The 27,953-nt window shown below is 40.0% G+C and overlaps 1 protein-coding gene across 2 annotated transcripts; it reads left to right on the top strand.

The window, feature by feature from the left end:
• Positions 1–435: 435 nt before the first annotated feature.
• On the top strand, positions 436–27,885 carry LOC137609662 (ubiquitin carboxyl-terminal hydrolase 22-like). Of its 2 annotated transcripts, XM_068336839.1 has the most exons (14): positions 436–878; positions 1,783–1,815; positions 15,850–15,982; positions 17,585–17,698; positions 17,815–17,916; positions 18,510–18,676; positions 20,232–20,391; positions 20,922–21,027; positions 22,072–22,230; positions 23,101–23,227; positions 23,852–23,943; positions 24,392–24,454; positions 24,836–24,985; positions 25,094–27,885. In XM_068336839.1, exons 1-14 carry the CDS (start codon positions 759–761, stop codon positions 25,134–25,136), a joined length of 1,569 nt encoding a protein of 522 aa, XP_068192940.1. In that variant the 5' UTR covers positions 436–758; the 3' UTR covers positions 25,137–27,885. The 2 variants fall into 2 exon arrangements, with proteins under 2 accessions (XP_068192940.1, XP_068192941.1); XM_068336840.1 differs by lacking the exon at positions 1,783–1,815.
• The last annotated feature ends 68 nt before the right edge of the window (positions 27,886–27,953 follow it).

Genomic DNA, 27,953 nt, shown 5'->3' with positions numbered 1-27,953 from the left:
TCAAACTATATTTGTCTGTATATGTTTTACATACCGCAAAACTAAATTGCCTTAAAACGACTTATTGGTATAAGTGATGCATGATTATGAGTGTGTGTGTGTCCACGACACGGTTAATGCATCTGTCAAAGATAAAATCAAACATCAAAGGATAATAACAATTCGGTTGTGACAGTAAATTCAGAACGACCCCGCTTTGCACTGTTAAAATGGACATTAACTTTTGCGGGGTCCAGATTTCATCATGCGTATAAAACGTCATCAATTCATTGGTGAAAATCTCACATCCAAACAACCGGAACACATTGTATTATAAACCAAGCGCACCCAACGTGCTGAAAAATCAACGTGGTGACGTAACGACTTTGTGTTGGCAAATCATGAATTGCGCTGGGCGGGCATTGCGAAGCCGTAGATGAATGTTAGCAAGCTAACTGGAGAAAGAAAGCTAACTAATCGTGAGATTGGAAAAGGAGCTAACGTTAAAGGAAAAGGCACCTGTCAAAAGAGCAAGTGGAAAAGAAATTTTAGAGAAGTGATAGTTCTGTTAGCTGACTACATGAACAGAACTGTGTGTAGTTACTTAGAGACCGTTTTTGTCAGATGCCCGAGGAGCATTTTGGATACTACATCGATTGTCCCATTCCAAACGGAAACCATAGCTGGACAGACTGTTCGTGCTAGCCAGCTAGTTAAGTGAATCATCCAGGAGACTTTTCGTTGTCACCTATAAACCCAAACTGAATGTTTTGTCTGTCATGAGTCCGACCGGATGCTCCCATGTGAACGGTTATAAGGTGGATAATTGGAAACAAAATCTTCGAGTCATTTACCAATGCTTTGTGTGGAGTGGTACTGCTGAGACGAGGAGACGCAAGGTAAAAACACAGGAGCAACAATGTCATTTTCAAAAACAAAAAGTGAAACAATTTTAATATGGCACGGACAGACACGAAGCTACACTGCAAGCGGTGTCCCACACGAAGCACAATCACTCAACTGGCTTCATACAATACTGATAATTCACTATTGCTACAGTGAAGTTGCTGGTACTGGTTAGCCAGCTAGGTTATCGCCGGTAGTATAAGTTAGCAAGTAAGACTCTACTACAGAGTCTTCGCTTCTTAGTCATCTTAACGACACCACCTACTTGTTTATCATTAGCTTAAGTAGTTGACAGTCAATATTCTTGTCGTGAAACGATTGTCTAGGTTCGTTAAGAGGTTCGATTTGACAAAGGCTGAACCGTTAGCTGTATGGCTAAACTTGGGTTGAGAACAGTTGTGGCCATTGGCTAACATTACCATAGCAAATGGACCCATTGTGTGCCCACTTGGATATATTACGTTCACGTTTAAGCGGTTCTCCCCCGGTAATCGTAGGTCAGTGAGTTGTTGTTGTTGTTTTTGTTACTAGTCAATCACTTGAGTCAGGATGCCGGGACGTCAGCTGATTTCATTTTTGCCAAATTATTGCAGTCATCACACTTGTTCGGCCTACACAGCACTCCGAATAGCTCTCTACTATGTGATGTCATCACTGGACTGCCTTGCAGTGTGTTTTATTTTAGCAACTTTTAAGTTTTTGGTAACATCAACTCCTTAGTGTGTGCGTGTTTGTATGTGTGTGAGTGTTTGTGTGTGTTTTGTGCCATAATGTAAATATGTAAAGCCTTTAACCTTGTATCTTAGTGTTGATTAAAAACAATTTATAGGTTGATTTACTGCTTTCAACAATCCATGCCTCTCTTATGTGATACATTTTTATGTTGTGATAAAATAGGTACTTCAGGGTGATGGAGGATGGACAGAGCTGGTGAGTTGATACTTATTCCCCACTTTATTTTCAAAGTTATACTTTAGTGGTTCAGAAAGTAGAGCTGGCTTGCATTCTCTCCTTTTCCTTACCTACCTTTTTGCACTAGTGTCTTCTCAATTTAATGGACTGAATTTTGGATGTAAACCTACATAGCTCCTTACAGTACTTGTTATCTTTTGTAATGCTTTGTTCATTATCTTGTAATGTTCATTATTTTGTTCATTATCTTTGTTCATTATCTTGTATTATTTTGTAATGCTTTGTTCATTATTCTGATAAGATTTTTGGATTTGGCATTAGGCCCTTAGTTGAAAAACAAATGGACACAGCTCAATTGCTGTCATTTTAAATTACTATTGAAAGATAGTTGTTACGTTTACAGGTACTTTTTGTGTTTGCACAACATTGCAATGACATACTATATTTTTAGCACATTTATATGGTCTAACGTCATACTTCTTGCACTGTTCTGTACATTAGAATTAAAGAGTGCATCTCAGTACGAGATGCATTTTCAGTCGCCCCACTGTCCGCATTCCAACAAACATTGTTCTCAAGACTGTTAAGAAAATGTTAGGCAGTCCATCACTGCTGCTTTTTAACTGGGATTCTCTACACACAGCAACTCCTAATGTCTCTGCCAGATTGTAATAAACAGTATAATAAATTATGTGAAGGCTTTGCAAAATTCACATGTCATTGTTTTATACCATGCCACGTAACTGACAGCATGCTTCGTGAATACCAGTTATCCAGCTTTGAAGCATCCTAGTGGTCATTGTCATCAAGGATAGGTGACATTCATTCATTCATATATTTTTATGTTATTTAACTGTTAAGTCGTGAACAGCTTTCTGCACACTTTTCACTACCACTGGCAGTTTTTGACTTGATTACATTTTGTGTGCATATTCTTTCTTTATTCTTTTTTTTTTTTTGAAGCAAGTGAGTTCCACCCTGTTTCTCTCATATGCCACTGCATAATACCCCAGTGACAGTGGAATCTTTAAGTAATCTTACATAACTAGATGTTGCTATGTTCCTGTCATTGGAAACATTGCTCTGCAGTGCCGATTATGTATCAAATGATAAAATGTAGGTACACAACTACATTTCCATTTATATTTGTGACTTTAATGTGAGGATAGAAGATCAAATATGTGTTCTTATTCATATTAGGAATGCAGTATGCAAATTTTCAAGGTACTGTGATCTCAGAGATTTCCTTTAGAAATTGGTTGTGCTGCTGAAGTACACAATGCAGTGATTTAGTTACTTTTTTCAAAATGTTGATACTTGCAGCAATATGATTTTATTGAACAGCTATCTGTCTAGGTGTGTGCATAGTGTCTTATGCTCTGACCATCAGGTCCTGAATACTGATTGTATAGGTAAATGATTCAGAGACAAAAGACACAGCAGCGGCTCCTGGAGAAAGGTCCTCCCAATGCTTTATTGCACTATGTAGAATAGCTGGATTGGTGATCGAGTGAGTAATCTGACATGCAGAGCAGGTGCTTCTCTAGTAATACACAGGTGGTGCGCTCTCTCGAGGTGCAGTAGTCATTGTTTGTTCTGGTCTGAATTATAGCCAGAGCTAGCAGGCAATCTGTGTTTAACATCAAACACTGCATATTTCAGTTGTGGAATACAAAAACTGAAATATCCTGCATTTGTCCGTGCAATGCTGAAATGCTTAGTTGAATACATGACAGTGGCATTGGCTGGCTACTCTGAATGTTAGCATGTCAGCTTATCCCTGTGGTCCTTACTGAATTTCTTATCATAGAATAGTGGCACAGACACAGCAAGTACTGTAGTAAAAAAGGCATCCTCTGCATAAACGGAGGTGGAAAGACATTGTCATTCAGAGACTGAAGGAGGCTGCATTTTCACATTATATGCAGACTCTGTTTCATTGGCCAGCATCTTTCATTGATTCCGAATTGCTTTTTGCCACTCTGTTTTTCCTCATTTTTATTTTCTCATCTATCCTCAGCAAGCTATCATCCTCTCCACCTCAGGCTAAAATCAATTCCCAAGTAGTGTGCGGGAGTATTGGTGTAAAATCTGTTACCTGCTCTGCATGCACACTGCCAATCCCATTCCATTAACAAATGTCAGAATGTCTCAAATTAGAGTTTGTAGAGATGGCATCATGGCCCAGTGTCACTTGGGAGCTGTTATGCTTTATTAGGAAACATTTGGATAATAATTCCTCTGGCATATCTGTCCAGGATAAAATCCTCCATTGGTTAGGGATGAGCCTGTGCTGTACAGTTGCATTAACACTGTACAAGAGTATATGCTCTCTGGTGTTGGTGTCAGAGCTAATACAGGTATATTGTTGTGCACATCACTTTCTGTGAACTTTGTCGTATGTGCACAAGCACTAACTATGCCTAAACTATTTTGCAGTGGTACATTACATGCATGGTCCTTGCAAAATAAAATAAGATGTTAATCGAGCAACATGTTGTAGATAGCCTACTCGAGAAGACAGCAAGTATAAATGAGTGTGTATGTATCAGTATTTTGTCTTTGATGAGACTACATTTTGAAATAACATCTTCTTGTGTGCGTCTGCACTTCATTGTGTTCTGGTCGAGTCAAGGTGTTCTGTGTGTCGAGGGTCATCAGATAGCACAAAGGTTTTGACTGGTGGTGCTATGTAGCCTGAAAGGCTGCTATGCCCACTCTGTTCATCATTTCACAAAATGATGAACAGATTGTGGAGGAGGATCTATTTTTCTCTAATATGTTCCCGTTCTGTCTTCCAAGGTCTTTACTTGGACTCCTGCCTCTCAATCTATTTTTACTTGTGCTAGCAATTTGCATACACAATGACTGATTGCTTTGAGTGTGACATGTCAACCTTGATGGACTTAGGTCTTACTGTAGAGATTTATGTTAAAACAGATTGTCAGTTGCCCTTTAAAAGGACTTCTAGAGAAAGATCACTGCATGGCTGGTAGATACCTGCCCTGGCTTTAAACAGAAATTGTTAATTTTCAATCCCAGTTACATTCATATGACTAATTTATAGATTATGAATGTGTGAGAGGTTGCAAGAACATTCATAAAGGTCAAGGATACTTAATTTTGTATGGTGTTCTCTCTAGGACAGATATGAATTGTATATGCTGCATCTGTAGGAGGAGGTTTGGTGTTTACTGGAACACTGCAGCTCTGAAGGAATCTTCCATGTGGTTGAACAGGAGCTATTATCTTTGAGTGGAAAGTATGGGCGTGGTTGGCAGTTTTTTTAGCTATGCTCTGGAGAAATGGCTATCACTTTGATTAAGAGTTTTTGATTAGAGAAAGGATTGCATTCTGCTTTAAAAAAAATACGACTTTGATAAATCAAGTAATCAGGAAGCACACCTCAAAACACTTTTCTTTTCCATGTAAAGAGTGAAAATCACAGAAATTGTTTACTAGATTTTGCTGGGAATTTGAGGGGTATGAAAAGTGATATTTTCAGTGATGGCAGATTTACTTCTCTCTGCTGTGCTTTCTACCCTCTTCACATAAAATGACACCCTCAAAACACAGCAAATGCACAGCGGACCCCAGAGAGCAACTGATTCCTGTGCTGTGAGCATATCTGTCATATCAGCCGCCCATCACACTGCAGAACCTCTCCCTGCCTCATCAGCAGATGCTCGTAGCATCATTATCTGTTACTTCAACTTCTTCATAGCTCTTGCTTGTTCCTCTCCTGGACTCACTCCTACCTATATTTTTCTTCCTGTTTTCCATATGTTTACTTCTGTTTCTAAACCTCAATCAGCCAAGAGCCTCTTTACTTCTTCATTGTCATATTGAATTTCTGCCAATAAATTATTGTACAAACTATTCCCTGACTTGGTTCTGTAAGTAATTCAGCTGCCTTGAGAACCATTAATCTGATCTGCTTCACAGTTGACATGAGCTGCAGGAGGCCTACTGAAGTGCTGATAATATAACTATAATTGTTAAAATTGGGGGGAAATATTAGACAGTATATTCACTGCAATGTCAGATTGCCCTATGAAACTAAATATTTCTATTCACCATGGTTCTCAGTGGGTTTGTTTTGTTTGCTCGACAGTTCATAGTCGAGCTTTGAGTTTTCTCATTTTCCTCTACCCCCACTATGTTCTTTTCTATCCTTTCACGTTGACAAGACTTGGTATGTTTGCTGGTGTCAGATTTCGGATTGTGTCCCCCAACCGGCTTGATTTCTTCCATAACTGTCACTCACAGGTCTTTTCTTTGTTGGTCACTATAAAAGTGAAGGTCTTGAACCTTATCATGTGTCACTTTGCATTTTTTGTCATGATATGGCTTCCCTTTTATGCAACCACAGAGTCCCAAGCCACACTAATCATTCTATTTTATTGCTTGAATGTGCTGTGAACGATTTTGAGATTAATTACTCCCCATGGTTATCGTCTTGGAACTTGTTTTTTTGTCCCCCAGAGAAAGACACAGATTACATCATTGGACATATAAAGATACTTCCTTGCTTTAGTCTGATCTATATATACTATTTTTTACAGAATATGGTACACCAATGGTCCCACTGCTGCTCTATTCTGTATATAGTACTCAATACATATGTATTATTCCCGATTTTCTTGTTCCTGTTTGGAAAGAAATCAACTTTAAACCTGGCAATTATCCAACATGACCATTCTGAGGTTCTTTTCTTGTTAGGTTGTTTTGGGCATCTGGTGATTCCAAGGTTTGACAAATGATCACACAGCCTTTGTTAAGCTAGGGCTAGACAATTAACCATCTGTGCTGACAAATACAAAGCTGTTTGCACGATTCTCCCTCTTGCCACTCACATTTGTCAATGTTTTTAATTGTTGATTTCTATTTATTTATTGCAGGCTTCTTCAGTCTGCACACTTTTGATTTAGACAAATGTATGCTTGGTGTTTTTGTGTGATGTTTCTGCGACTGTTCAAGACTCCTTTATGTGATGGATTTCTAACTTTTCATATTTTGGTGTCTATTCTTTGACTAACATGAACAAGCTTATGTAAACACAAATAGCCAGTCTGGCTTATAGGTAATGATTTAAGTAAGTAATGCTATGAAGCTGAAAAACTTACCATTACATTAGAGGGGGGCCCAGTACCCCAAACAGCACCCCCATCCCCTCATGAAGGTTAAGTTAATTTTATTGTATTATATTTTCTGTATTGCACCAGATCACTACCAAAATGAAATGCAAACAAACATCTGCATTGCTAACATCCCTCTCTGACCCTAACATCACAATCAGTGCTTTAATTTCAACCATCCATGCATCCATTTGTATTTAAAAACCTTTTTGAGTTACAGCTTTTAATGGTTGGTCACATACTAGATAATCTTGTATAGATTAAATATTAATCTTAACTTAATACATATTATTTTCCTAATTTATTTCCATGTCATTAAATGAGACTCCAAGACTTGACTTTTCCTCCCACAACCTACTGCTTCTTGAAATCAAGAAGGCACACCCACTTCCCACTATAATAACTGATCTTCATTTGAATCACAGATATTTCCCATCTGCAAACTTTGTGATATCAAACAAGCTCGCACATTCCCCAAAAAAACACTGGACTATATTTTTGGTCATGGAAATCAAAGCAACTCCACTGTGAATATCTCTTATTTCTTATTTCAGTCCATCCACTTTTTATTCTGTTTCACTTCCCGGACAGTATAAAAGGTTGATGTCTGGAGGCTTTTGACTCAGTCTTTAGCTGTAATGTTCGTGTAGCAGTCTGTGACAGTATGAGGCCGAACTGCGCTCGAGAGAAATCCCCAACCACAACTTTGATACATTTGGATGAAGTGGAAACATGTTCTCACGCAGAGACCAAGCAGCATTTCATTGTCAATAGAAGTTACAGTGAACTGATGGTGGACTAAAGTTAAAAGAGAAGATTGACTTGGAATTGTACTGATTTGTCTCATGGGCTATTTACTGAGAATGCTTTTTGCTGTCCAGACATTGCCAGTAGAGATAGTGTGAACTAAGGACAGAACAACAACATCATCCTTCAAAGGCATTGATAGGCTGCATGGTTATGGATCTTTACCATCAGTCTTCTTCCCAAGCCTCCCTCAGTTTGTTCACATAAGTACTATTTGTATGCATATGTGTTTGAGTCCTGATGTCCAGGCATATACTGTCTGATATTGTGGCGAGCCAGTCTTTGCATGCATAGTTGTAATTTGTAGTATGTTTTCCAACCATTTTGCATTTTTTAATGGTATATCTATTTATGTAATGACAAGTATGCACAGACTTAACAGTGTGAAGCAGCAGGCTGAGTCATCGTTTTCTTACATCCATTCTCTCTAATGCTATATGGATGCTCCCCTCCCTGGACTGTTCTTTGTAGCAGTAAGAGCGTACACTGCATAACTAGATCTTTGCCCACATCATAATTGTCATTCTCATTCTCGCTTCTCTTCAGTTACAGCTCATCACATTAGTGTCTGTGTTTGAATGTATAAAAGCATTAGCCTAAATGTTGAGGGAAGAATCATGCAGACAGAAATGGGAGAAAGTGAGTGTGAGACATGATACAGATTTTTTAAAAAAAAGTTCTCTCATCCTTGTATGGTGGTATCCATGTCCTTAAGCCCGGGTACTCTGTGCAGTATCTTTGTTGTTCAAAGGACTGCACTCTTCTGGACTGAGGCTTCAGATGCTGTCCTTGGAATCTGTTGAAGCCACTCTTTCTGTTTGGAGGGTCACTGTCATGAGGATCACATCAGTCTTGACTTTCCACATCTTTTCCAGCTGTTCTTTCAACCCTTAATACTTCTCAACTTTGTCATGCTCCGTCTTCCTGATGTTAGGTGGTATCATCATATCTATCACCACTGGCCTCTGCTACTCTTTGTCTACCACCACTATATTCTGTTAGTTAGCCAGCAACTGTTTGTCAGTCTGGATACTGAAGTCCCACAGGATCTTTGCCTTGTTTTTCTCAACTACTTCAGTCATATGTCCCATTGGAGTGTGTGTACTTCTTGTCCATGCTCTTTATGGACTAGATGTTCCTGTACACTATCCAATTTGGTTGTGTCTCATCATGTATACTGATCCAGCTAGCATCTTACACCCCGCTACTATGTGTTGGGCTGTCTCTAGCATCTCTTTACACCTTCTGCACCTTGGGTCAGATGTACTGTGATGGATCTTGGCCTCTATATCCCTAGTATTCAGGGCATATTCTTGTGCTTCCATGATCTGTGCCTCTGTGCTGTCTGTCAGTCCACCATTTTTTAACCATTGGTAGGTTTTGATACTCAGCCACTTCATTTTCCTTGTCACTCTCATCACTCTCATTTCTGCTGCCTGAGGCATTTACCGAGAAGTTCATCACTGGGGACCATCTTCTTTATTCATTCTTGGATGTTCAGTGTTTCCTCCTGGTTGTGTGGATCAGTGAATCAATTTCTTGCTCATTCCTGGCATACAACTATACATCAATATAGATGATTGTTGCCCCTTTGGAATCGGTATCCGTATCAACTTTTTGACGTGACTTGACTGAGGGGGTTCAGGCCCATGCAGAACAGCAGTGGTGAGCAGCAGTGCATTCCCTTGTTATATTCCAAACTTGATGTTGACTTGGCCAGTTGGCTTCAGGTTGACCTCTCAGGTTGTGTTAGGCACTTAGTGTCTTGTTGATCTTGCATTTCCAGACATTCTATTATGGATGTGTGTGGCATTGCATTAAAGTCTTTCTCGTAATCAATCCAGGCAATGCACAGGTTCATTTGTCTATTCCTACAGCCTGTGTGGACTACTCTGTTGACCAGTAGATGTTTTGCTACTCTGGTGTCACTACTGATTCCTTTCTGTGCCCTGCTATCATATAGAATATACACATGTACACTTACAAACATTCAGAGAAGTGCACACACACACAAATGGAGAACTGGAAGATTTATATTGTAATTGTTGGACTTGGCTTGTTAACTTGACAGCTGGTCACAGACTCGGTGGACCCACAGAGCATAATGTGTTTTCTCATCTTCAGGTTAAAGATGTATGGGAGATCCATTAATCTTGCTAATGCCTTTCTGTGTCTCTTCTTCCATCAATCAACTACTTTGTACTTAACTGTGGGTTATTTTCATGGACATACTGCATTGCCTGACTCGCCTCAAAGAGCACATTTCAGAAGGGAGAGTCAACCTAGTGCAGCAAGAATGTGAGCTTGCTACCTGACAGACACTTGTTCTAGTCATTTGACCCAGCCACTGATCAATACCTGATCTAATAGAACATTGAAAGTTCTAGGCAGAGAGATATGCAGGACTGCTGACACTGAGGAATAGACAAAACTGTAAACCCTCATGAGAGGGAGAGAGCTCAGAGGGAGGACGATGCCAGCACAGAGATAGATTTTCGATAGATTTTCTGGCCTACAAAAGAGCCATCAAGAAAGTGGATGATGAAGAGCTGGGAAAGTAAAGTTTTTCCTTTTCTACGAAGGGGTGCATATAAAAGGTTACACTTGTCTGTCCGTACATACATAAATGATGCCAAGTAGGTATATCCACATCTTTAAAACTGCCATACAGAATTACATTCAAGCTCACGCAAAGTTCATTGAGGCAGTCACTCAGTTTGTTCAATCAACATATTAGATGTTTTGGGCACATTTAAATTTCAATGATTTTCATGAAATTTGCTCATGAATGGCTTGAAAGAATTCAGTGAATTTTTACATATTTCATCTAAAGATGTGCACCCCATATTTCCTTTTATATTTACTGTTTTCTATCCACACCAATACAGAGTGAGTTTTCCCATCTGTATCCTCAAAGATCATTTTTCTAGATGACTTGAGGCCTTTTGTGATGGAGAAATGAAAGGTTTACATTGCCAGGTAGGAGCAATTCAAATAGTAACATATAGCCTAGAAATTAGTTGTACCCCCGACATTACCTGCCCCTCTTTTCTTACCATATTAATAAAATTAAATAATTAAACCATCTTCCTTAAATGACCTGATCCTTTCTAAGAGTTTGTGTCTTAGAATCATTCACCATACATTTCTGTTGGAAAAGCACCCCTGCTGATGTGGTAATGCCCCTCGTCTCTCACACACCTTTTCATAGCAGCCTAGCCAATACATCAATAAAAGTAATAACAGAGCTTAAGATCTGAGAGCATGAATATCCCCTTCACTGCAATGTCATCACAATCCAGCCCACGCGTAATAATGGCCAGCAAAACACAGACCTGACTGTGAGTTTTGCAGCCTGTCTCTGCAGCATTGTGTGGACGTACATGTCTGGTGTTTTGTCTGACATCCTCGAGTCCCCAGTGTACCATGACATGAACAAATGAATATTGAATCACTTCTGTGCCTTCTTGTCAACTTGTCCTTACAAATAAAGGTCTGCATGGGGCTGTTATTTCCATTTTTCCTTCACCATCTCTTGCACAATTTCCAGAAGAATCCACCCACTCCTACTGATGATATGGACTGGAGGGGTCCAGACGTTTTGTCATTTTTTTGAAAGAAAAACAAATGTAGTTGTAGAAAAATGTAATGAAGCATGTTTGTTGTTTCTCTTAGGACAGTGGCTCTCAAATAATGGGGCAAAATCCTAGAGTGTGATCTATACTGTTTTTTTTTTTTTAAATGCCATTCTAGAATATAGTGTAATTGCACATCCACTACAATAGGTGGCAATGGTGCTTTTATGTCTTCATGTAGTGTGCCGAGGGACTATTGGTATAAAGAGGGAGTATCTCCTCTACTATATTTTTTTGTGCAATGAACACACACACACACACACACACACACACACACACACACACACACACACACACACACCAAAGAGCATGCATGGCAGAGGGTGGGCATGGGGTGGGTGGGATGGAGGCAATGCTTTTGTCTTAACAGAAAACATTTGGGGAAGCACTACCTTAAGTAAATGTAACAATAAGATTCAGAACATCAGCATTGATACTGTTACTTTTCACATACAAATATGATATGGATAAGTGATAGCAACTTTTTTTGATAAATTTGTCTTCACAATGAAGAGTTTAGCCAGCAGAAGCCAGTGTTCTCCTAGTAATCTGTTTAGGTCCATTGCCAAGAGCTGACTGAGATGATACATCTGCACCAAACGTTTGTGTATTTTCAGGCAAAAAAAAAGTGATCACATTGCACACTACCAAACAAAAAGGATCAACTCAGGTTATTTGGAAAATGGGTAATTCACAACTTTGAGCAAAATTAAATGGATAAATAAAATTAAAAAATGGGCAAAAATGTATAAGGAGTCAGATAACTGTTAAGAAAGGTACACAGCCTGTCACAAACACAGTGTGCATGACTTATTGATGCAGAACAAGAAAAGAAGAAGCTTTTATTTGTCATTATACAAATTTACAACGGAATTACAAGGTTAATGTGGAGAGTTGGTTCCGAGCCACTACACCCCAGGACGCGCCTTCACTACTATGTGATCTTCCTCACCTAGGATGAACATTTCCCCATGACATCATGGAATGGGCATTTTCCCACGGAAGAATCATTTATAGTGAATTTCATAGTCTCCCAAGTGCTGTCTTTGCAGCCTGTTCCTAAAGATAGATTTATATTGGTAAAAGTAAAAATGGCTTTTGTGAGTTGTTCATTATGGAGAAGTCTTCACAGGTCACACTGTTCATCTGAATGGTTAATGATTTCTACCACCGTCATATTTCCCAACTGTACTTTGGTTGGGCTCCAGAGTTTTTGATAAAAATATTAAATAATTTAGCTCCTTTTTCCTTGTTTTTCATGTCATAAGTGATTCCATGCTCTTGTTAGTTAATGTAATGTGATTTTAAGCCTAGTTGACCTGTAGCACTGTGTCAACCATATTTGTGAACTTGTTTAACACAATCAGAACACAGATTGACTAGCTGAGCTTATTAAGTTGTTTCTCTTTCTGATATACAGTATACAGTATGGTCAAAATCATTTTAAAGGCTTCCAAACAATTCACATCTAACCATTGAATAGTTGACTGGAAGTGTTGCAGCACTGGATTTTTTAGCTATTCAGTCATTCATTCATGAGTAATTAAGCGAGGGACTCTGCTTTATTCACACACAAGGCTTAGTACGTTATTCTTCACATTGGTGTTACTGTCATCTAACTTTGTGTAACTTATTCAATTTCACTGATATAATATTTTTTTTCTGCTCATACAGTTAGGTCCATATATTTTGGGACACTGACACAGGCTTTGTTACTTAACCCTTTAAATCCCAAACTAGTGAAATATTTTTTTTGAAATTAAAGTCTTAAAGGAACCTTCTGATATATTTGGTTTAAATAATTGACATTAATGTGTACCTACGTGCCTAATTTGTACAATGTTGCCGTATTGCGGCAATGTGTCGGGAGCGTCCCCCTGTCTCATGTCGGTAAGTTTGTTGGGATAGGCGCCGGCAACCCCAGTGGACTCGCAAAAGTGGGGAAGTGGTACAGAAAATGAATGAATATATAATGTTTTGTTTTGCAGATGCATGTGTCTGATTGTATACATCAGGGGTCTCTGGAAGAAAATATACGTCTCAAAATCCTGAAAGGTCAAGTACCGGTATATCAAATATGATACCACTTTAATCATTAATCAGGTTCAAAAAGAGAAAGGCCAGATTACACTTTCCCAAAAACATCTAATGAAGCCAGACCAGTAGTGAAACAGCATTTTTAGATAGATGAAACTAAGATCATTTTGTACCAGAGTGATGGGAAGAAGAAGGCTTAGAACAGGTCATCCAAAGGATCACTAGATCTTTTGTAAAATGCAGTGGATACAGTCTGGTGCTATGGACATGTATGACTTCAATGGCACTGGGTCACTGGTTTGTTTTGATGATGTGACAGAAGAATTAATTGTGAAGTTTTAATGGACACTGTTTCTGCTTAGATTCACGGTGCTTCATTCTACACATGGATAATGACCCAAAAAAAACTGGGCAGACAAACCAGGAGTATTTAATTCCAGTAAGTGGAGTATTCTGCAATCTAAACATGATCAAGCATGAATGTCTCTTGCTCAAGACAAAATTCAAGGCAGAAAGACCTACAAATAAGCAACAACTGAAGACAGCTGTGGTAAGGAGCTGGCAATCACAAAGGTAGAAACCCATAGTTACCGTCCATGGCTTGCAGACTTCAGGCTGTCATTGCCTGTAAAGTTCTCAACAAAATTTGAGCCCCTGACAGAAGGTTTGTATAAAAGTGGTTCCACTTACTAAATGTTTCAAAGGATTTTTTTTTTCTTTTCAACTCCTTGAATTAAACCTGAAAGTCTGCGCTTCAATTTAATTTAGTTATTTCATTTAAAGTAGGGTTGCATGCGGATCCCAAATCATAATTGTGTCACTGTACAAATATTTCTGGGCTGGACTGTTTGGTGTATGGTTATACTTTTGTCTCTCGATTCAAAGGGTAGAAACAGGCAGACAATGCAGTTCAGTGCCACTGAGTTCATGTCCAGTAGCTTGAGATAGGTGTGTCAGAGTGTGTGACTTTGTCTTCCTCGTTTCTCAGTCTACTAGAAACTGGAAACTGGTAAATCTCTAGCAGTATTTTCAGTCTAGTTTTGTTGTTAATCACCTTTCCTTGAGATGTCCTTTCTTTCTGTCTTCCCTTCTCCGAGTGGGCGACTCATGGCGGCAGAGCTGCACCTTGAACGACTTTGTCTCTTATTACATGTCTCCACCTCAAAACAGACGCGCATTCTGCTTTCCTGCAGTATTTTATCTTGTAACAGAAACTGTGTGTCATCATCGCTGATTAAGCATAAATTATGACAAATTATAGTATACAATCTGCATTCTGTTTGTGGTAGAATAAAATGTGATGATTGAATTAATTTTATTTTTTCACACATGCCTTTTACAATGAGCTGAAGAAATCAAAGTTCGTGTTTTAAACTCGAGCTCTCAGTTCAACAGAAATGCCTTGATAAAATATATTATGACATAAAATCTTAAATAAATGTTTATTTCAAACTTTGCAAACAGGCTTCAACAGTAATAATATGACTGTGGGAAACAAACTGTTTGTGGATTAAAAGGTGACAATGTTAATGTGGGCAGATTAGATTTCACCTTTTTCCAAGTCTGTGGTCTGCTTGTTAAACAGATGTTTGATACAAGGCTGATACTGTATCTCTTTCGTTAATCACGAATATCATTGTTGAAAGATTTCCTGAAGTCTGTTTCATTATCTCTGTTGTGGGTTTCTCATTCTACCTGTTGCTGTCTGCTCACACACACCTTACAAGGCAGGCGACAAACATCGACAAAGGACACATTGACGGTTGACATGTTTATTTTTGTCATATGAAAGTAGATATATCCACATCAAGGAAACATGGTAAAACGTTCTGCGTTCACCTTTCCCCTAAGAGTTTCCCCTTTGTCTTCAGCCCAAAGATTAATAATGCTTCTCTTGGCACTTTTTTTTAGTCTTGTTCATTGCAATGAATGTATTGTAACCTGTGCTTCTGTGAAACACCTTTGGGGCAAGTATTTTGCTGGTTTTTCAATGTAAGATTTTCTAATCATGTTACCTCTGGGCGCTGTTGGCAAACATGGCTAGTTTTGCAATGTGTTCCAGACTGATCCTGGCTAGCTTCATCAGTGTATCAAGCAGGAAACTCATGCCTTCTATGTGTCTGAGAACAAAAGATTTAGTGTGGAAATGTGTTCCTATTGAACAGCATTGGATACATCAACAGAATCTGTAGTCATACACTCTTCCTCATATTGTGCCCTTTCAAGCATTGTACCCATCCGATGGTTGTGTGACTGACTGGAGAATAAAAATTGGATTTTTCTAGCCAGGTGGTGAAGTCTGTCTGTCTACGCTGCTGTATTTTTTTAGTTTAGGGGCTCTGTCATGTTGTACAGGAGTTTATCACAGCACTGACTTCCTTCTCATGTCTTGGTTTCCTCCCAAACTCCTTCCTATCTTTGGTATTTCTCTCCAGGCCAAGTCGTGTATATGTCACATGTGCGGCGCCCACCTGAACCGACTCCACTCTTGTCTCTACTGTGTCTTTTTTGGCTGTTTTACGAAGAAACACATCCACGAACACGCCAAAAACAAGAGACACAATCTAGGTAAGCCCGACTACTCGCTCCCAAATGCATTGTCCTACCTTGCATCCAAAGACTCAGTCCCATCACGTCAGCCCTCACATTCACATGCAGCCCTGTGGGCCACTGCAGCAGCAGCTATTATCAGTGAAGGATTACCGCATTACTTTGGGCAACTTCCTCCTCTGAGCAGAAGAGGAGCTGAACCTCTCTCTAGCCGCAGTGCATTACTATTCTTGTGGTAATGTCTTATCTAGTAAAATGTCATGGGTTTAAGTTTGTACGCTTCCCCTTGTACAGCAACAAGGGGGTGGTTGACATCACAGATCAACAGCCATTAGAAAACCTATGCTGCTTATACTGAATAAAAAGCCGACACTAATGAGCTTGATTGTGATAAATTGTGACGTAGGTAGCTAAATATGGAAACGACACAGTATGTGGCTTCGCGGGTTTGCCAATGGCTTAAATTGATTTCATACATCTCAACAGTTTGGATACAGTCATGCATGCACACACAAACGCATGTACACACACTCACACTCACACACACATGCACTCACACACACACACACACACACACACACACACACACACACACACACTACGAATACATATGCATGCACACACATGCTTGCGAAGCTATAGCATTAATTAGCTTTGAGCTTTTCATGAAACCTCCCTGACGCCGGTGCTCTGTTCCTATCCAACTTTAATCAAATTAAATCAAAATCCCCTGTCTACTAGATAGCAATCTCCCCTAGAAGGACTTCTTTTACATTTTTTATCTTATTTTTTCTATAACCTCCCTTTTCAGGACTCCTTTCCTATCCTATTTTTGGTCTAGCTACCTCATTCTCTGGATGCTTTTCACATCTCTACCTCCTTTTCTTCTACCACCCCATCTTATAATAGTTTCCTCTTGCCCTTCACTCAAGTAAGCAAGATTTATGAATTCCTGTCGGTGCTTTGTACTCAGTACTCTTAGTCTCATATATCTTCTTCCTCTTGTAGCCATTTAGATTGCTCTCATTTTTCTCTCTTTGGGGATTGCTGTTGTCCAGAGAGAACAGAGATGATGTTACCATGGTTTACCGCACAGAGAAGAAGACATGATGATTATTGTGCTTCTCAGATTTCTTTGTTTTTTCTTCCTATATCATTCCCTCTGTGCCTTATACCATGTACAGTACATGTACACATGGAATTCAGACAACAATAGAATCTAGGAGATTTATGAAGCATTTACTCATTTTTCTCGGTGTGGGTAGTACACCAAAAACAGAAAAATGTCCAGCAAAGCTAAAAATAGGTTGTCACGGCAACAGAGATGAGGTATCACTGGAGTTTTTGGATGGAAGAGAATGATGGGTTCATTGAAAACCCAGGTGGTGGTAGGAGAAAAATGCACCTGTTCTTCTCTTCTCCCCTCAAATCTCAAAATAATTGATCAGTGCAAGAAATGAAATTGAAATGCTTTGCAGAAAATGGAGAATTTTGGACAATGGATAGAAAGCAGTTTTCTTGAATGAGTAACAGAATGTGGGTAACTGTGGTCAAAAAATCTATTTCTAATTATGGTTCAATCTCTCTCCCTGCCCCCCCCCACACCCCCCGTGCTTCCAGCGATAGACTTGTTATACGGCGGAATATATTGTTTTGTGTGTCAGGACTACATATATGACAAAGAAATGGAACAGATTGCCAAAGAAGAACAGAGGAAAGCCTGGAAATTGCAAGGTAGATAATTTTGTTTTCTATTAAAAAGAAGAAAAAAAAAGACCTTTAATTGAGTTTTCTTTGCGAGGCTACCTGATATCTCAGAGATGATTCGTTTTTATTTTTCGTATCCACAGGCATAGGAGAGAAATTCACAACATGGGAGCCGACGAAACGAGAGCTAGAATTACTACGACACAATCCAAAGCGGAGGAAAATCACAACAAACTGTACCATAGGTGGGCAATATGTTGCTAGTCTAAAAAAGATTTTCATTCCTACACATTACGTGTGTGTGTGTGTCTGGGGATTATTTGTAGTTGTTTTTGTGTGTGTCTTTACGAAGGCCTATCGTGTAAGTGTAATTGGGGTCACGCTTGCATTTAAGATTGATTTCCCAAGGTCAGTAGGACTGGGTAACCCCAGAGAGAGTTCACCAAGAGAGGCAGAACAAGGGTCTGGGTCAGAATTCACCCCCACCTCAGAAACTTGTTTTCCAAATGTTCCAAAAAAGATGCAGCAGCATGGACAAATTGTGGCGTTCCATCCCCATGTAAAATCGAATCCGAAATCTAGAGTAAAATGTATAAGATGACATTGATTTGTCGCTGATGTGGTTGTGATTCAGAATGCTTTAAAAAAATCTGTGCTTCTTTTCAAGGTAAAAAGTTGTAGTAGACAAATAACTGGTCTAGATCTCACGTTATGAACGTCATATTTTTGTCAATAACTCAAACTATTGATGATATACAGTATGCCAACTGCTAAGATTTGGTTTCATGCCATATTTAACTGTTTTCTCCACTGTTGCTCTCTTGGTCTTGCCCTGCAGGTTTACGAGGGTTAATAAACCTGGGCAACACGTGTTTCATGAACTGTATTGTCCAGGCGCTGACACACACGCCACTGCTGCGAGACTTCTTTCTCTCTGACAGACACAAATGCGATATGCAATCAAACTCCTGTCTGGTGTGTGAGATGTCGCAGCTCTTTCAGGAGGTATGATGGACACGTTTTTGGGTGCATGAACTTGATACATAAATTGGTTTTATTGCATGAACCAAAGGAAAAATGTATGGTTAATAATAAGCCACAAAATGAAAGATTGTTTAAAAGGAAGCCTATAAGACAGAATGTTCTCTCTGTGTAACCAGCAGCTGACTCGCTGTGTGCTTTTTGGTCGAGACCAAAGAGGAGAGGCAGATGGGATGGAAAAATTCTGACTGAATGGCATGCAGAGGCACATGCAACACGTATAATACATTTCTATGTTTAATTAATCTGATTGGTCGATGCGTATTATGTTTCGTGGCCACTTACAGCTTTTAAATCCTGGCTGACACAAGTTTAGTATTTTACATCTCGTCTTCTTTGATCGTTATATAATTTCTGCCTGATCCGCTCCCACACTGTTTCCTTTTTTTCCCTTACACCCTCTCACTTATCAGTATATATGGGCCTACAGATGGTAAGTAGTGTTATAATGAATTGAGTCATCAATGTCTTGTATCTCCAAACACACACAGCCCTGCCCTGAGGTGACAATAGGTCACCTTTGTCACCCAGAGAGACAGACTATTTTTAATTTCACTGTGAGTCATGAACACACATTAATTGAAATACTCCCTGAAACACTCACACAGTATATGATTGCAGTCTTTCTGCTATCATGCATTCTACCCAACTCTCTAATTTGATTCCTATCTTCCATCCCCTACCTTTATTCTTTTTAAACTCGCCTTCTTTTAAATATACAGTATTTGACTCTTCAGACACATTCGTACACAGAGCTGCTTAGATGCGAAGGTGAGAGGCAGCCTGCTTTGATCAGCCACACTCACTCTCCGTTTCCCACTCCTCGTGTAGGGCTGTTCATTTGTCATCCACCCTCAGAGTGGTGAATAGGAACAGTGTTCGTAAGATTTAGGAGACATCTGCAGCAAACGTTTGTTCCTACTCACAGCTCAATCAGATTTCAGAGATGACTGCAGAGAATAAACCAAGGAGTGTGTCGAGTCTCTGTGTCGGGAAATGAGAGCCGTTCTCAGGCATTAATGAGCTCTGCCTGAAATTCCTTATTAGATGTTTGCACCTCACTAACTGTCATTTGCCGCTCAGCTTTGCAACTTTTTTTATCTACATCTCCTGTCCCTGATCTGGATCATCATTTAATCGAATTGCCATGGCAACAAAGATGAATGTTTTGTTTTTGTTTGTTTTTTTCTCCAAGCACAACCATTTTCCGTTCACATTGTCTTCTTTGTCATGTTCCTCACGTCTCCTCTCAACAGATACGCTTTGTTTTTGAGCTAGCGCTGTTGAGGCACATCTGGTGGAATTCATTCATACCTGATGATAGCTATGAGTCAGAAACTAACCCAGACTGACAGAACATGTCTTTTATGGTTCAGCAATGAATTATAGATAACACCAAGCAGTACAGCTATTTGCAAAGAAGTTATAGAATACAATGCACCCAGTAACACCTGTAAAAATAGGCTGACCAGTCTATCCTTACCCCCACTCTCTCTTCGACTTTCTTCCTTGCTCTCAGTTCTACTCGGGTCACCGTTCGCCCCACATTCCCTTCCGGCTGCTGCACCTGGTGTGGACTCACGCACGTCACCTCGCAGGCTATGAACAGCAAGATGCCCACGAGTTCCTCATCGCAGCATTGGATGTACTGCATAGGCACTGCAAAGGGGACACCATCAGTAAGTTATATATTCAAAGTGCCATTCTCAGCATGCACATCGCATTCAGATCAAAGGAATTTATTTGAAGGCTTTTGCGGCATTTTCATTTCGGACTAACACTGATGAACATAAAGAAGCAGAGCAAGTTGTGGTTGAGAAGAGTGTAGCTTGGCTGGGTCAATTTCTCTGAGCCACCCATGTGGAGCTATAACTTCCATCCACCCACAGAGCAAAGTGGCTCAGTGTATTGGAAACATACTGAAGTAGACTGACAATGGTGTGTATCAAGGAGGGCAGCAAGCAAGCAGCGTGAGGAATGTCAATATGCCTTGCTGCAGTAAAGGATGGGCTGACTCCCCTACAGACCCTCCAGCACGACCCGCTTCGATTAGCTATAGAGAATCCAGGGGGGTGTGAAGTGGCAGGTGGGCTTCGCTGCAGGGAAATGATAATGTGAGAATGACGGCTTTATGGACTCCTTCAGAGGTGCTTAGGAGTCACTGTTATCTGTGTGTGTGTTTACAATGTTTGCATTTTCTGTTCTACAGGAGATGACAACGGGAAGAAGGCCAACAATCCAAACCACTGTAACTGCATCATTGACCAAATCTTCACCGGAGGCCTGCAATCAGATGTTACCTGTCAAGTTTGCCAGTGAGTTTGTGACTTAATGATGTGTGAAAGAACGGAGACAAATCACTCAAAACCAAATGCCCACCTGAGAGATGTGCTATTTGATCAATTTGTTGGAGCCATGCATCACTACCTATTCCACTCCCCCCTCTTTTTTCTTACATTTACCCATTCATCCATCACCCATCTGTCACAATCTGTGTCTAAAGCCACAGTGGTCTCCGACCACTGGGTCTGATTGATTTGACACTCCTGGTGTGGCAGAACCACTGCTCTAATTCAAAGGCCCAGTCCTCAGTGAGCTACTGTAAGGGGGGGAGGGGGGGGTGTCTAGACAGCAACACAACCAATGCGTTTCCTGCCTCCCCCCGAAACTGTCTTGTCGCATTTACTATAGTGAACTGCACTGAACCGCAAAGCAGCTCCCCAGAGGAGCAAGCAAGCCGAGCTCAGAGCTGCACAACTTTACCTGCCTGCACTACAGATATAGTTCTAGTGATACAGTCCAATAATCAACCCCCTTTGCTAATGTTATAAATGCTTCTTTATTATATTTAATTAATAGAAAATTGTCCAATTAGGCTTTTAAAATGCAGATACCACCAAACCAATGCAGTACTACTGCAGATTATGTTCTCACCATCATGAATATGTTTATATCCACCTGCCTACTCATCTAATGAACAGTAACACTGTGTAGCAGCCTGTCCTCCATTTGCATATATTTATGGATGCTTTCTAAACTAGAAGCCTCCGCTCTGCCCATGTTACAGTCCACCACACTGTTCATCCTCAAATAGCACAAATTCCTTTTGTCAAGTCAATTTTCTCTGATGTAACACTTCATTGAATTGCAAATGAACCTGGAAGAACAGCGAGGATCATGCATATGCACTCGCACGAACTAAATCTACCAACAGGTTCTAAAAAATTCACGATCAGAGGTTGTGTAAATTCAAGATCTCGTGCTGCAATTGATGTCATCCTCTTTTTTTGAAACAGTACAACAGTTTAATAAATATCTTCATCAGACCTCCTTCTGTTTTGTTTTTTTTAACCCTCAAGTGGGGTTTCGACAACGATAGATCCATTCTGGGACATCAGTCTGGACCTCCCCGGCTCGTCGACGCCCTTCTGGCCCCTCAGTCCTGGAGGGGATGGCAGTATGGTGAATGGAGAGAGCCACCTGTCAGGGTCCACCACGCTCACGGACTGCCTACGAAGGTACCGCTCCACTCCCAGCCGACACCAAGCTGCTTGTCTTTGTTTTCCTGCCTGTCAGGTTAAGTTGGTCAGGTTAAATGATCCAGTGATGTTGCTCAGAGGCATTTCATATGCTCCACTGTGCTAATGCACATTAACATTTACTATATTAAAACATTTGTCAGGTGAAAAATGAACAGCATTTATAAAGTGTGCAAAAAAAGCTAGATTTTTCTGTATTTTCTTACTTTCCTTTCCCCCTTTCCTCCACTTCTTCACATTTGTGGTTGTCAGTCAGCCACTTTTCGTGGAATCAATTTCACTAATCCCTCCACTTGTGCGAACGGGTCACGTGTAGTTTCTGCTCAAGCACAAAAACCTATATATCCCTGGATCATCCACAACCAGGTTGGCAGAGAGCAGGTGTGACCTCTTCTACTGGCTCTTCATTTCTGCAATTTATTTTCCTCCCTCCTTATCTTATTCCATTCCCGTCCCTCTCCACCTGATTCTTTTTTTCCACATGCCCTACTCTACCTCCTGCATTCGTCTAATCCTCCCCCTCTGTTTCTCTTGCCTTCATTTCTTATGACTACTTTTTTTTTTTTTTTTTGAACTGCGGTTCCTCACACACCCATAGCTGCTGCATCAAGTCTCTTAAAGGTACAGAACTGGTGTTGTGGCTGCAGGGTTCGGTAAGCTGACCCACACATTGGCTGCGCCAGACAGACTTGATGCAAATTTTTACATATTATCAAATCAGCCTTATGTCACTGTCATCTATGGGACTATGACTGTGTCCTGCGGAGCAAAAGGCAATATCAAACAATAAAACCAATACCTTCATCATCATCTTTAAAATTTGTACTTATTACATCCCTTTTGCTGCAGGTTTACGCGGCCTGAGCATCTAGGAAGCAGTGCCAAAATCAAGTGTGGTGGCTGCCATAGTTATCAGGAGTCCACCAAACAGCTCACAATGAAGAAGCTCCCCATCGTAGCATGTTTCCACCTCAAGGTGAGTCCACCACTGGCAACGCGCAGCTAAGAATCACAAGCATTAATATCCACTGTCTGGTAATATTTGTCTTTCACTCTTGCCAGTTGCACTGATTTATCCATATACTAGTGTGTTTGTGTGTGTGTGTGAGGCAAAATTGTCAAAACTGCAGCTGTCTGGCACGTTGTTTGTTAATGAGGTAACTTGATAATTTGTTTCCGTTGTTGGTGCATTACGTCTTCCCATGTAGCCCTTTCACACAGTCCCTCCCAGGACACCTATGATTTTAACGTCTCGTCCAGTCTTCCACTGTCATATATTATTTATCACAACAGTATTACAGCTCCATAAGGTATTTATGATATTCGTAGGAACAGGCTGCAAGAAGATTGTCTAAAATAAATCAAAGTCTGTTACTGTGTTGTCCTCAACGTTTAAGTGTAGGTGAAAAACATGCATTTTCACATTTCATAGTTAGGTTACATTTCCCGTCTTGTGATGATGACGATGATGATGAAGCTGTTTCCTCTAAACATGTCATCTCCCCTGCCCCCACTCTCTCTATCTCCCCCTTTCCTCTCTTTGACTTGGCCCCTCCCCCTCTCTTATCCTCCCTCACCCTCCCTCACTGGTCATCCCCAGCGGTTTGAACACTCTGCCAAACTGCGGAGGAAGATCACTACATACGTTTCCTTCCCTCTAGAGTTGGACATGACGCCTTTCATGGCATCCAGGTAAGCTTCCACCCAGCGGCTCTTTAACCTCTCTGGACCAGTGAGTCTTGTCCGACTAGTGTTCCCATCTAGATAGAAATAAACAAAACCTAAAACGCCATGTAGAGGATTATTCGACTGCTTTATTACATGCTCATATTTACATGGCAAACTATCAAGATTGTAACGGCTACCTGCACACATTTGCATCTTTCCCATAAAACCATTATTAAATGCTCTCAATGAATAAATTGTAGTGTCAGTAGAGCATGCAGCAGCAGCCCCACCCCTGGATGTAGCATCCATTCAGCTACCAGAGATCCAAAGATCACTAAGAGGACATTGTAGATATTAGATTTCATTGACAGGATGGTTCTGCCCCCTAGTGGATTTCTGTGTCACTGCAGCTTGTCTATACATGCATGCTGCCAAATAAATGCTCACCTCTTGGCTGTCCTGCTTCCCGCAGTAAAGAAAGCAGAATGAACGGACAGTACCAGCAAACGGTTGATGTATTAAACAACGATAATAAGTGAGTACCTTTTACAAACCTCACAACAGACTGGCTTCACAACACTGTGCTATATCACAATAACACATCTGACTTCTTCAAATGAAATTATTTTTCAAGTCTTTTAAGAGCTAATAGTACCCTGCATCCTTACAGATAGAACAGCTTTCATTTTCCAGGGCTTTTACTGGTAATTCAGTCCTAAAACCATTGACTAGTTACCTTAGAGAAGGCAAGAGTCAGAACACGAGATGGCCCTTAATAAGGCCTGAATGCACAAAAAAATCATAATAAGCAACGGTACAGGGTTCACAGCAATTAAAGGTGTCTGTAGGGCAGATAAAACTGCGTTAAGGAAAACCTTTATGGACCAAAAATAATTGTTTTGCCTTTTATTTCCAGGTATTCCTTATTTGCGGTGGTTAATCACCAAGGCACATTAGAAAGTGGTCACTACACCAGCTTCATCCGCCAGCACAAAGATCAGTGGTTCAAATGCGATGATGCGATAATCACCAAGGCCAGCATTAAAGATGTACTTGATAGTGAAGGGTAAGAATGGAAAGCGGACATTAGGGGTGCTGCTAAAACGCCATACAGAATGAAATCTGAATTTAAAAGTTTTTATTCCTTCCCCTTCCCCTTCCTCTTCCTCTTTAGGTATCTCTTATTCTACCATAAACAGTTCCTGGAATATGAGTAGTTTTTCTTAGCGCTGACGACGAGGAACCACTGCTTCTCATGCAGGAGTCAAGGAACTGGGGACAGAATGAAACAGAAACACACAAACCTACCTGAAACCCTCAATGCACCGGTCTACTACTTTGGCTCTGGAGGACCTAAATCAAAAGATGTGTGAAATCATGCAACTTTCCAAAAGAGAGAGAGCAAAGAAAAACAAGCACTGAGCTACTTCTTGGCATCATCATGACTAAAACTGAATTAAGAGAAGAGGAAGAAGAGGTTCAGGGCAGAGGCCTCGATACCCTTTACACTCTGTGTTGCCCCCTTCCTGCTGCAGGGACAGTCTAAACGTGAACAAGTCATTTTGATCGGGCACATTTGAATTTTTCTTTCTTTCTTACAGTATTCTGACCCCTGAAAGACACATACAAACTCACCATCACATGCACGCAAGCACACACGTGCCCCCATGGTGCTCTCATTTTGACTGACCAAACATTTAACATGTTCATGATAGAAGACAAGCGTGTTGTCATATGCATATGGGACTGAACAGAACAAAAAAAAATAGAATCAATGTATTATGAACTTTGCAAGAACATTTTTAAAAGTATGGTTATGATTCTTATCATTTGTGACTTTATCTATGAAATACTGTATAAATCTAGTATGCATCTATTTTTTAAGAACATTAAAAAAATATTGGCAAGCTCAGAGATGCTGCCTTTGCCAGTGGCTTGGGAAGTGCTGCCATGGAAACTAAGCAGCTTTGAACCTGAGTGTGCTCATGTTCCATTATTTACTGTGTTGATTGTTTTATTTTTTGCGTCTGATTGAGGGCAGGGAATATCTATTTTTTTAACAACTCAATGAATTTTGAGCTTTTGTTTACCGTACTTTTCAGTGTCTTATTTTTTTTTTTTTTTACGTTTTCAGTACAGTCACATGTCCCTCGCTTCCCTGGTACTGGGAATGTTTTTGGACGTATTATACTTTCATTCTTGTGGAATTGTTGGTATGATGATGGTGATGATTGAATCTGCTCACCTTTTGCTGTTTTTTGAAATGTATTTTGAATGTGAGCTATGGGTTTCATATGGCGTCCTGAAGAGCAGACTTACATTGAACCCCAGATAAGGGTCCTATAATATTGCTGTGGTCTGTCCTCATTAAACACCTTGAATCTTCTGTGCAAGAAAAGAAAAATGACATTTTAACGACGCTGCATGCAACTGAGCTCTGAGAAGCTTATTTAATGTGAAGTATTGCCCTCAGTGACGCCTCGAGGCCTGCTGCCCATCATGATTTTTGATCAGTTTGGTAATGAGGAAGATGATGAGAAATACATCAGTGATAAAACATGTTTCACATACATGGGCACTGTGCAACCACAGACTGGCTCTGAATTCATCAGTGTTAATCTTCTCCATGGCAACTGGATGGCAGGTCTAGACCGGTTTGGTTCATGGTGAGTCTTGCCTCTGCAGTGCAGTAAACCCAGCGCTCTGTTCAATCGGTATGCTGTCATGTCAGACTTCAGGTAATACACATACACATCAGGGTGTTGTGGTTTGTTGTGTTGTATCACTGATTGTGTATGTATTTAAAAAATATGGTGTAAGAAGTCCTCACATAAGAAGAGGGCTTTAACTTGTCACAAAGTAATGCCACATAAAACCACAACCCCTGGTTGTTTGGCTGCTCTGTAATTGAAAATAAACATGCATATCCATTGGTCTGCTGCTAAACCTCAGCTTCAGGGCAACAGTGGGTTTCTGAACTATAAAAAAAAAAACAGTTCTGTAATGGTCGCACTATGGTATTGTTGTATCACTAAGCACTCAAGACCACCCAAGGACATTCAGGGACAGAGCTGAAACCAGAAAGAAGAGGAGAGCTTCATTATCTGTTTCAGTGATTAAACCCGGAACAAAACTGGAAATATGCACATGCTCTTTGTCTTTTGTTCCAATTTCCCTTCACACCTCTGTGCATTAGAATATTTGTCTCTGAGAAGTGTTTGGGAAACTGCTTAGTTTGTACGACCAATAGTTCTTTCACCTGGTAGAAGTTTTCCAAAGAAAACGTGACATTTTACTTCTAGAGAAATGAAACCTTGGCTACTGTGAAACAAGCTTCCTTGTCAAATAACGTTAAAAAGTTTTGTCTGTCCTCAGAACACATTGACTCATGAGTGTGGTTGTGGCGCCACCGTGTGGTCAGAGAAAGTTCAAAACTCCAGAGTAAAAGCAAAAGAAAAAACTATACGCCTTCAGTCATATAAAAATGTTCAAAGATTTAATTCTAAGGTAAATATCATTTGTTCCTGGAAATATTACATAAAACTGTATAATTCGTACATTGTTTTATTGACCTCTAAGTATTTTCAAACTCATTGTCCAGTGGAAAAATAAACTTGATAAACAGTAAACAGAATTAGAACTGAAATTAAAACTGAAACAGTTAAGCTTTTGACATGAAATTTAGTTTTCTTTCCAGGAAGAGGACAATTCCAGTTACAATACACCAGCTGAAAAATATCACTTGTTACGTCTGCACTTTATTTTAAACCAACACAGCTATAAATAAAATTCATTTGATACATGAAATGCGTTTTATTGTAATCAGCATAAAGAAAACAATGAATATGAAGTTCTATAATGAACGTTCTTAGGGAATACAGCTTTAAAAAACACCTTCAAAACAGACTGAACCCTTTGGATAAACATCTTGTTTTCAATACTAATCACTACAATAACATCAGGATGATATACAATGTATGTTTAAGCAGTTAATAAACATTGTGTTAATTATTTTTGTATTCATATTTTTAAAA

The sequence above is a fragment of the Antennarius striatus genome, chromosome 16, assembly GCF_040054535.1.
Source record: "Antennarius striatus isolate MH-2024 chromosome 16, ASM4005453v1, whole genome shotgun sequence".
Taxonomy (NCBI): domain Eukaryota; kingdom Metazoa; phylum Chordata; class Actinopteri; order Lophiiformes; family Antennariidae; genus Antennarius; species Antennarius striatus.
Note: the sequence above shows the minus strand (reverse complement) of the source record. Positions and strands in the feature narration are given on the sequence as shown.

Bases quoted from the DNA above. Each gene is read 5' to 3' on its own strand.
- LOC137609662 (XM_068336839.1), top strand. From the start codon at position 759: ATGAGTCCGACCGGATGCTCCCATGTGAACGGTTATAAGGTGGATAAT. The intron at 23,228-23,851 runs GTGAGTCCACCA...GGTCATCCCCAG, and splicing joins TAGCATGTTTCCACCTCAAG to CGGTTTGAACACTCTGCCAA. The intron at 24,986-25,093 runs GTAAGAATGGAA...CTTCCTCTTTAG, and splicing joins GATGTACTTGATAGTGAAGG to GTATCTCTTATTCTACCATA.